Here is an 11596-nt window from a genome sequence, read left to right on the forward strand (position 1 = left end):
TATATATATATATATATATATATATATATATATGTGTGTGTGTGTGTGTATGTGTGTGTGTGCACATACACACGCAGGCGCGCACACATACGCATGTACATATACTTAGATGTATGTATATAGGTGTGTGTGTGTGTATGAGTTCTATCTTTAAACATGTAAATAAATAGATGGTCGCTGATGGATGGGGCTAATATCATCAAATAACTTGTCGCTGCTACTTAATGAGTGGCATAGAATATATGGAGTAATTTTTTCTTGGACAAGAAAACAATTATCTTTCTCTAGTTTAGGGAGATATTTTCTTAAGAAACAACGTAAACTCGTTTATCCGACATTTCGTAACGAGAATAGGAAAGAAAGAGACGACGAAGAAGAAGAACGAGGAACAATCCACGGACTCCGAGATAACAAAGATCCGGGCACTTAAGAGCGTGTGTGCGTATGTGTGTGACCTGCGCATGCGTACCTCTCACACTTACAAACGACAGTTTTCTGAGGGAGTAAACGATGGTGTCGGCTTAAAAGCGTCGCGAAAGTACCAAATGCAATCGTCAGCATCTTGGCTCAATTTGGGAAGAGGGAGGTCTGGCGGCTGCCTTAGTTGATACATTTGTCTGTTTTATTCTCCCTCTTAGAACTTTTGATGTACAGCCGCTGCCAAGGTACGCTGTAGAAAAAAAAAATTAACAAAAAACAACAACAAAAACCCAGCATACATGCAACCACACACACACACAATAGTATTTTATGTATGTCTGTCTTATTCATCATTGATTTTCCAGTTAACTTCATTCTGTTTAGACTATATGTATATATATATATATATATATATATATAATATAATATATATGTGTGTATATATGTATATATATATGTAGATATATGTATATATATAGTTGTACAATCAATCGAAAAAGAAAGTAATATACATCTCTAACATTTATGTCATCGACTCCAGTGTCTTTTCTTTCTCGATCCACTTCCGTTGTTTTGTTCTTTTAGTACTAAACTTACCATTTCTTTGCGTATGTATCTGTATGTATGTCTATATATATATATATATATACACACACACACAATACTACGTATATATGCACACACGTTCTTCCTGTTAAAAATCTTATATTTTATTATTGTTGGCCGTCTCTCATCTATTCAAAGAAAGTGATTAACCAAAGTAACATGTTATGTTGGCGTGTGTGTGTGTGTATATATCTATAGATATACACGCACACCATACAAATCCATTTCACATTTACATTTGTTTATTTTTTTTTTATACATTTATTCACATTTATTTAAAAATACTTGAGATAGGCACAGTTCATTTCTTCTAGACTTGTATTGAAACATTCTTGGCCAACATTGATGGAGAGGCAAATGTAGATACTCGAGTCTTTAAATACAATATTAAAATGTATCTTCTTGTATTCATGTTTGTAATAGATGACATTTATGCTCGTAATATAAAATCGAAGATTATCATCTCCGTTGCTTTTGTGCGTTCGTTTAGGCGATAGGTAATGTGTGTGTGTGTGTATGTATGTATATATATATGAGAGAGAGATAGGATATATACACACATATGTATGTGTGAGAGCCCTTGTACCATGTTTATAACTTTATATATATATATATATATGTAGTAAGTTACGTAAGCTTGCCTACAATAATAATGTTTAGTAACGTATTGTAGACGTTTCTGTTTGTTACAAGAGATTTTATATTAAGTCAAATCATTTTATATTCTCCCTAAACCAGCTGGAAAACCCATTGACTTATTTATAATCCCCTCTGTCTATCTCACTCACTCTAATTAGCCCGTAAACGACCTGTAATAATAAATATTTTAAGTGATTCTTCATGAATTTTAAAGAAAATCTTTTTGTTTTTTTGTCTCTTATATTTCCCCTGTTTATTCTTTATTGCAGATGGAGCTCAGAGTTGGTAATAAATACCGTCTTGGTCGAAAGATAGGCAGTGGCTCTTTCGGAGATATATATTTAGGTAAGTATATATAATAGAACACTGATTGATATGCATACATTACACGTTATACGCGCGCATACATACATATATATATATATATAACGTAATAGATATGATAGTACACGCATGTTATTGTCCAGCCCTGGGTCAATTTTGATAACGTTTTTATTCTAAATTTAGAATATCCAGTTGAAAAATTTTTTTTTCTCTGACGATATATCGATACCGAAAAAAAATAATCTACTCTTCCCACTCCCCACGGACTTAACGAAACTCAATGTGTCCTTCACTTATTGAAGACGATAGGTTGTGATTTGAGAGAGATTTGGCTGTTATAAATGTCGAGCGATCATGTGTAGGCTTCCTTGTTAACAGATTTGTTATAGGAGCAACGAAGTGTTGGTGTTTTGGTTACGTCCCCTTAAATTTCAGGTTCGAATCCAGGTCGACTTTTCCATTCAGCTTTTCCGATCGCAATAAAAGGACAAGCCACCCGATCCCATTAAAATATTCTGCCCCACCCAGCGTGGCTACAAGCAAGTAAACACATTATACAAACAATACACACACGCATGTCTGTATAATAATTTATTAAAATTCGTAAAACAAGATACAAGAAAAAGTGGGGTTTTTTTGAGGTTTCAGAATGCAAGAGGACATTTCCCCGTTCCCTAATGAAATAAATAGAAATTTAATATATTTAGTTCTCGGAGTGGATTTGCGAGTTATAGATTCTCGCCTCCAGTCAACCACTTAATTTATATCACCTGTGATTTTTTCTTTCTTTCTGTGAGTGGTGGGGGATAGATTTCTGTTCAGCTACATTTAGAGGGGGAAACACCTTCGTGAGAACGGGTCAGTGAAATACACTAATAGCAATAATACTCTGCACACCTCATTATTATGTTACCTGTCTGTCAGACTTCGTGCTTGTGTAGGAAATTAGTAATTAATTCATCCACGCATTGTTCATCAAGAATATTATAATAGTTCTTGATAACAAAATTGTTGTTGATAGCAGAAAATGCCTTATGTGTGTATAAGTCTTTTTAGAAATAATGTATATGTATATATTTTATATATTAAAAAGAAAATAGTTTTTTTGTTAAAACATTGAAAAGAGGCCAATTCTTTCATTCACACACACGCAAGTATCTGATGTACTTATACATACCATTGTAGATAATGTACATACGTACACAAATATAGTGTTATACACATACGTTCGTAATGTACAGATGCGTATATAATGCAAATTATGGGATACAATGGCATGATCTCCACAACATAATCATCTTTTCACTTCAAACCTATGTAAAGTGAGGTAGAGAGGGGAAAGGCGATACAAAGTTTAAATTGGATATTAGCATTATGTGTAGATCGGGCGGGGATTAATTCTCGAATTCCACCCCCAGGGTGTGTTGGATGATTATGAAACAGGGTGCAAGAGTAAAGGGTTCTCCCATTTCCTTTAAAAGAACTTGCTCTTCTGCTTTCTTAGATTTACAGTTTCTTTTCTCTCCTCAATCGCATGGCTTCAAATTTTGGCACAAGCCAACAATTTCGTGGGAGTGGATAAGTCGGTTACATCGACTCCAGTGTTCAACTGGTACTTATTTTATCGACCTCGAAAAGATGAAAAGCAGAGTTGACAATAATAGTGATGGTTTCTTGCGTTTTTGAAGTTCTAGTAGCAGGAAGTAAATGGAAAAACCTAATCTACGGCGGTAAGGTGAGGTGAGGTGAGGGTTGGTTGGTGACGATGTGAGAGAGAGAGAGGTTGATTAGAAATTGCCGATTACGAAGTCGGTGATCAGTTTCACCACAGGAATATTGAGGGGGATTCAGTGTTTCTCATTTTGTGTATGTTTTCTGTCCTGAATCAGGCAAAAACTGTTGGTTTACTGTGAGACATTGAAGCACTTGCCACAATAAACCTTTACGACTATATTGAGTTCTCCTTTTTTTAGTCGTAACAAACACACACACACACATGTGTTAGTGTATGTTGTATGTGTGTGTATATATATATATATATATATATACATATATATAAGGCGAAGGAAAAGAATACACGCACCCGGTGTTCAGGGTTAGGGCTACGCCGAAAACAGATATCTGTATATATCTGTGCGGTGCGTCTTTGTTTGTCATTAGACTGTGGCCATGCTGGGACACCGCCTTGAAAATTTTTTAGTCGAATGAATCCACCCCGGTACTTTTTCCTTTTTTTTTTGCTTTTAACTCTGGTACTTATTCTATCGATCACCTGCCGAACCGCTAGGTTATGAGAACGTAAACACACCAAAACTGGTTGTCAAACGGTGCTGAGGGACACACATATATACGACGGCTTGTTTCAGTTTCCGTTTACCAAATCCACTCACAAGGCTTTAAGTGGGCTTGAGGCTATAGTAGAAGACACTTGCCCAAGGTGCCACATACTGGGATTAATTCCAGAACCATGTGGTTGGGAACCAAGCTTCCTACTATGCATATATTGTTAATGTATGTGCTCAGTATCCTTGTGCACATGTATATGTGAAATCAGTGGTACCTCTGTGGCTGACTGGAAACTGTCAAACCGTCCACCCCATGCCAGCATGGAAAACAGATGATGATGAATATATACACATACGATATATTTGTGTTTTCTGTCTATACGGTGTATGTATACATAAGTCTTGTGTATACACACACGTACACACGTCCTTATGTATATATGTATGTGTTGAAGTTTTAATGTTAAATTGGAATAATAGTTATTCTTTTCTTTGCTTGTACACAAAATAATTTACATGGTTTTTAGGAGGGGCATCCAGGTTGAGAAACTATGCCAAAACAGACACTGGAGCCCAGTACAGTCTGCTCCCCACCGCCCCGTTACATCCTGTCAAACTGCCTCATAGCACATGGATGTTAAATGACAATAACACATGTAAATATATTTTGTGTGTGTGGGTATGTATTGTATGGGTTCGTGTGTAAATATATATAAGGAGGTGTAATGGTAGTGGGTTCGATTCCCATAGTCTCTCCTGGCTAACGTTCTTGTTGTGAAGATACATGATCTAGTGGTTAGAGTGTTGCACTCCTGATTGAAAGATCATGGTTTCAATTCCTAGACCAGGTGGTGCATTGTGTTCTTTAGCAAAACACTTAATATCACTTTGACACCTGATGCATGGTAAACCTTGCACCTGTTCAGGCAACGTTGATTTGATGGAGTGAGCAAATGTACAGCAGATACATTTGATTACTGACAACAAATGATCTGTGCAGGTTGTTCTGCAAAAGCTGAATACTCATCCGTCGTCTTCGACAAGAGAGTCCATCACACACACAGTGTATGTATGAATTTATATTCTGAATGGATGAAAATAAAAAGAAGGCTGCTGTGTGTGTGTGTGTGTGTGTGTGTGTGTCTTCTATCTGTGTATTTGTGTCCCCAATCATGACATGGCTTGATAGTTGTAATCATACATCACCATAATACAAGAGGTGGTGGTGCTTCCAATCTTCGTGTGAAAACATGTCTGGCCATGGGTAAATATTACCTTACTTGGAAAAAGGTGAAAATGATCAACGGGAAGAACATCTTCATATAGGAAATCTGCCTCAGCAAATTTCGACTGACCCAGACAAGCGATCATAGAAAAGTAGATGTTAAAGTGATGCAGATGAGATAGAGGGAGTGTGTCCCAGTTACTGTTTGTATATATAGATGCTGTATGTACACTGTATGGATATATTTGTATATATATGTGTTTGCATATATTTTTACTTGCACATGCTGTGTAGATATTTTAATGTGTGTGTGATATATATATATATATAAATTTATATAAATAAGGATAAGGTCATTATTTGAAATACCGATCTTATCAGGTGGCCAGCATGGGAATAAAAACCTTCAAAAGTAATAATTATTTAAAATTATAATTTAGGGTATCTAAGAGATATCACCACACTGGAAATAGCAGTCAAGACTTGACTCTAAAACCCCATTAAATGTTTATACAGCACCAGGAGAGAAGACAAAGAGACAAAATAAACTAGCAAAAAGAATTACTGGATAATTCCAGATCCTGGATTTCTGGCTCTGCATAAGAAATACTCTGCCTTCATCAATGGAGTATACTCAGAAAACACATAAATACAAATATATATATATATATATATATATATATATATATATATATATACATACAACATACGATATACTTACATATACGAACGTATACATATACATAAGAGCCAGAAATCCAGCATCTGGAATTATCCAGTAATTTTTTTCCTAGTTTATTTTGTCTCTTTGTCTTCTCTCCTGGTGTTGTATGAACATTGAATGTGGTTTTAGAGCCAAGTTTTGACTGCTATATCTAGCATGGTGATATCTTTTAGATACCCTTAATTATAATTTTAAATATACACATATACACATATACACACACACACACACACACATGCATACTATGAATGTCTTTCATCATACACACACATAGAGAGATGGACAGTCGTAGGCATAATATAATAATCAAGTCATTACAGCTGTTTACAGCAATATTACACATATCATTTGTCACTTCCCTTCTGAAGGAAATGTTCTGTGCTCCATGAAAGTACTTCTGTATCATGGTTCATTTTCCATTGCTTTTAATTGTTTGCATCTAATGTCATAATATCAATTATTCACAGGACACATTGAAACGGTTGTAATGATCTGATTATATCAAAATTAGTTAACAATTCCTGGAAATATATTCCAGACAACTTCCATGCTGCTGGCATGGGTTAAGCAGTTTGATAGGAGCTGGCAAACCAGAGGACTACACCAGGCTTCATTGTCTGTTTTGGTATGTTTTCTATGGCTGGATGCCCTCCCTAATGCCAACCACTTTACAGAGTGTATTGAGTGCTTTTTATGTGGCACCAGCACCAGTGGGGTTGCCAAATAACTTGCAAGACAAAGACCTATGAGCTGGGAGACAGAGTGGTACTGAGGGAGGTGACTTTGTATCACTTGAGAGGTTAAAGTATAATAAAGGGATAAAGAAAGGTGTCTTGCTTTTCCAGTAGGCAAAGAAAGGAGAGATAAAAAGACAAATAGACAAAGAGAGAGAGAGAAATAGATGGTGTTGGAGATTCATTGCAACCTGCACATAGGGTACAGTGGGGGGAATATAAGTGGTACAGAGGGGATAGGAGCAAGGAAGTTTCATAATAGTGTAAGGGGAGATGAAGAGATGACTAGGAAGTTAGGCGAGAGAAATTGGAGTGGCTGGCAGATACATGAGGGAGAATGGCGGGGCCTGCAGCAGGTGGTGGGAAGGGTAAAGATGGGTCGTGGGGGGGTGTTTTGACAGAAGGCAGATTGTGTGTGTTTGAGAGGAGGACATGATTGCAAAGGCCATGTTTGTATGTTTGGCCACAATTTTACTTAGCATGACATGTCTTCTCATGCCCAGCCAATCACCAGAGGCCTCAGTCCTTTGTCATCTCCTCTGTGAGGCTCAACATCTGAAGATCATTTCTCACCACTCCATCACACATCTTCCTGGGTCTACCTTTTCACAACTTCTCTCCACAATTTCCCCTTATTTGATATTCAAGTGAATTTTTTCTTGTAACCAACTCACCCACTACTAGAGTGCCTTACTCTGATTAAGAAGTTAGATTTTAAGAACCTGAACTGTAGAAGCACTAACTTGGTGCCTATCCTTTGTATAAGCATTCTCATACACACAAAGTACATATGCATTATACATACATATATATATATATATATATATATATATATATGTATATATGCTCCTTTCTTTTCTGGACAAGACATCCACCAGGCTGGACATCATTTCTGTTACCTCCCAACATTTTTTCTTTTCTACTATTTTCTTCTCTTTATTCTATTACCTTTAAAAATTTCTCCCAGGCGTTACCCATTACAATTTGTCTTGGCCCAACGGCCCTTAATGTTTGTTTTCTTTGTACGTCCACTCTGTTGTTGTTTGTTCATTCGAAGCCCTAACTCTCCTCAAATTTTATATTTTAAAAATTTCTGGATGCTGCTTTCTTATGAAGTTTCTCTATTTTGTTGTTAAAAGCACGAAACAGAGAATAATAAAACAGTTGACAACTGAGGAGGAGTTAGGCTTCTTTTGGTATTTTGTCCTGTACTTAATGTATATTTTTAGTGCACACACACACACACACACACACACACACATATATATGTAAATACATAGACTGTATGGATATATTAGTCTATGTGGTCCAACCCATGCCAGCATAAACAACACATTAAATGATAATGATGGTGTGTGTATGTATACATATATTGTATGGTTGTGTTTGTGAACATGCACATACATTGCTTATAGATACATATATACTGTATGAATGTTAATGATGTCTGTTGAACCAGAAATGTGTCTACAGCTGTTCTCTTGTCTCCACACAATCAGACTTTGGTTTTGTTAATGGCATATCAGTTTTGGAAATTCTTGATTTTGGGGATTATCTCTCCTCTTCATTTGGAGTTGATCCCAATTGCTACAAAGTGATGGATCTGCTTTGTCTGAAATGAGAGGATAATTTCAGTGAAAAAGAATGTGTCTTGTAGGAAATTTAAGGAACTTTTATTGAAAACATGCCACTGACTGCTCTCAGTTATTTCCTTTTATTTAATTTCATTGTATATATTGTGTATATATATATATATATGTTAAAGCACCCACGACACTCTCGGAGTGGTTGGCGTTAGGAAGGGCATCCAGCTGTAGAAACTCTGCCAAGTCAGATTGGAGCCTGGTGTTGCCATCCGGTTTCACCAGTCCTCAGTCAAATCGTCCAACCCATGCTAGCATGGAAAGTGGACGTTAAACGACGATGATGATGATGATGATGTATTTGTTCATTTGGTTTTACACCCATTTTTCCCATCCTGTCCCATGTTAGAAGAAACTTTGAACATTTTCTGTGGCCAGATGCTCTTCCTGTTGCCAACCTTTAGCATTTTGTTTAGAAATTGCATAACACTCCTTAGTAGTTCATACAACTATATGGTCATTTCTCTAGTATGACATAAAGACTCCTAATAAGTGTTGCACAATCACTGAAGATTTAACAATGCAATCAGATTCATTATGAAATGTAAGATGCTTTGAATATGCAAATTCCTGTTTCACTTTCATATGTTCTCTGTAAACTACACAATTGTAGATTCCCACCAAATGAAACTTTTGGATATATTAGAAGACACATGGTTATTTGTTGTCTAAATGATTGCACTACACACCCACGCAATACAGTTGTTAGGAAGTGGCCTGCAACAGGCTGGACAGAAAGAAAACTGAATTTTGAACCTGTTATTTCACATTCAGCGCTTAATGTGTGAATACGTTGTCAGTGAGACAAGAATTGTGATGGAGGAGGCACCTTTGTTGGGCTGCACTAAAGTTCATCAGTTGGCCTTAATCTTGCCTTCCAGTATTATTAAGGCAGTGAACTTGCAGAATCCTTACTGTTGAATAAAATGCAATATTTCTTCTGGTTTGAAATCCTGCTGAGGGGTCAATGAAATAAGTACCAGTTGAGTACAGGGGGTCAATATAATCAACTAACCCCCTTCCCCCAGTTTCAGGCCTTGTGCCTTTCATAGAAAAGGATTATTGTTGTTCTTACTAAGGTGAGTGAGCTAGCAGAGTTGTTAGCACACGAGACGAAATGCTTAGCTGCATTTCTTCCATCTTTGTTCTGAGTTCAGATTCCGCTGAGGTCAACTTTGCTCTTCATCCTTCTGGGGTTGATAAAATAAGTACCAGTTGTGTACTGGGGTTAATGTAATTGACTACCCCCTCGTCTTGTGTCTGTATCAAGCAGTTTTTATTATAGCTTCCCAACTATGTAGTTCCACTGCATGGTACCTTGGGCAAGTGTCTTCTATTGTCCTAGTCTGCTCAAAGCCTTGTGAGTTGACAGAGACTAAAGGAAGCATATCATATGCCTCTTCATTTTGACAGTGTGCAAATAGCTTAAATGAGGGTCACTCTGTTACAAGTGGTGTTATTTGTTAACAATCTGCCATGTGTGGATATGTATGGTCATTGGGGAAACGTCTTGCTTGGAAGGAGGGCAACAGAAAAGGCTTTCAGTCAGAGGGAATCTGCCTCAACAAATGGGCACCTACCGATTTGGATAAGGGGACATAAAAATGATGATATATACATATATATAAATATACATACACACGCACAGTTACATGTATCTGTGTATGGGTTTATATAGATAATAAATATACATGTATACGCGTGCGTGTGTATAATATATACTATTGTTCGGTATTGTGGACTGGCACTGTCAGTTATGACGACTAGTTTTCCAGTTGATGGTGAAATTTAGCGTACAAGTGGCTGAGTACTTACTCTACAGACAGACAGACATACTTTTCAGGTAGTTCTCGGAGATTTAGCATCACACAGGATGTAACAAGACTAGCCCTTTGGATAACAGGTTCCACCCGTTTTTTGCCGGCTGAGTGAACTGGAACAACGTACACTCAAGGCCTCTGCGCCACCGGTAATCGAACCTTTACGATCGTGAACCGGATACCCTTTCCACTAAGCCACGCACCTTCAAGCTAGATGCATATTTTAAATCGTTTCAATAATCGCCAGGATAATCTCGATAATTGTATTCAGTAATGAGAATGGATGGCTCCTCGGTTTTTAAACCGTTGCTGGATTGTGTCAGAAATGAAACCTGGTGCATATAGGAAGTATATATATGGGCACACACACACACTCTCTCGCACACTTATGTAGATCGCGTCAATAAAAGTTGGAAGCTTGTATATTTAATATTAAGTTTTGTGTGGTTCTGCTGGCTTGGTCCGTACGGATTCTGTGTGTCTTTCATTCTTGGCGAAAAAGAAATATTTAAATTTCAGACGCCTTTACAACTGTCATCCCTCGATGTCTGTGGCTGGTGATGCTCGTTGAGTGTTTGTAATGGTGGGAGTGTCTTAGATGATGAAGTAGATGAGTGAAGCTTTTAGCTCGTGGGGAGATATAATTTCCACTGTCGACTTGTCTGTGTGACTCATAACAAGTAGCAAACACACACACACACCTGTCTTGAATACATAGGCTGTAGCTGGTGTCGATAAGATTACGTGTGTGTGTGTATGTATCTATCTAATTAGATAGATAGATAGATAGATAGAGAGTAAGAGAGGGATCTAGAAATATGGATGCATTGACGTGAAGTGTGTGTGTGTATATATGTATACATATTACCTGGCGTGGGATTTGACTATGTATTATATATATATTGATGATAGAGAAGTGTGTATGTATGTATATATAAATACATAGAGCTTGGTGAAACACGTTAGGTTATATGTACGGGGAAATGCATGTATGCCCTTTTTTTTTTTAGCTAGTATGTGTACATTCATTTATTTGTGTGTGTGTGTGTATATATATATATATATATATACATACACTTGAAACAAACTGTTTTGATCCATACCCGTAACTCCCAAAATATGTGAGTGTCTGTTCGTTTGTCCACTCACTGGTGTGTATATATATATATATATATA

The 11596-nt window shown here is 36.9% G+C and overlaps 1 protein-coding gene across 4 annotated transcripts in view; it reads left to right on the forward strand.

Annotated features, from left to right (window-relative positions):
- Positions 1–11596, forward strand: part of LOC106874451 (casein kinase I) — a 94541-nt gene that overhangs the window by 22048 nt on the left and 60897 nt on the right. The window contains exons 1-2 of one of the 4 annotated variants that reach the window (XM_014922186.2): positions 388–665; positions 1935–2010. In XM_014922186.2, the coding sequence (XP_014777672.1) occupies positions 1935–2010 (76 nt within the window). In that variant the 5' untranslated portion in view covers positions 388–665. Of the gene's footprint in view, positions 1–387; positions 666–1934; positions 2011–11596 lie in introns of those variants that run through there. The other 3 variants (XM_014922189.2, XM_014922190.2, XM_014922187.2) reach the window with 3 other exon arrangements.

The sequence above is a fragment of the Octopus bimaculoides genome, chromosome 22, assembly GCF_001194135.2.
Source record: "Octopus bimaculoides isolate UCB-OBI-ISO-001 chromosome 22, ASM119413v2, whole genome shotgun sequence".
Taxonomy (NCBI): domain Eukaryota; kingdom Metazoa; phylum Mollusca; class Cephalopoda; order Octopoda; family Octopodidae; genus Octopus; species Octopus bimaculoides.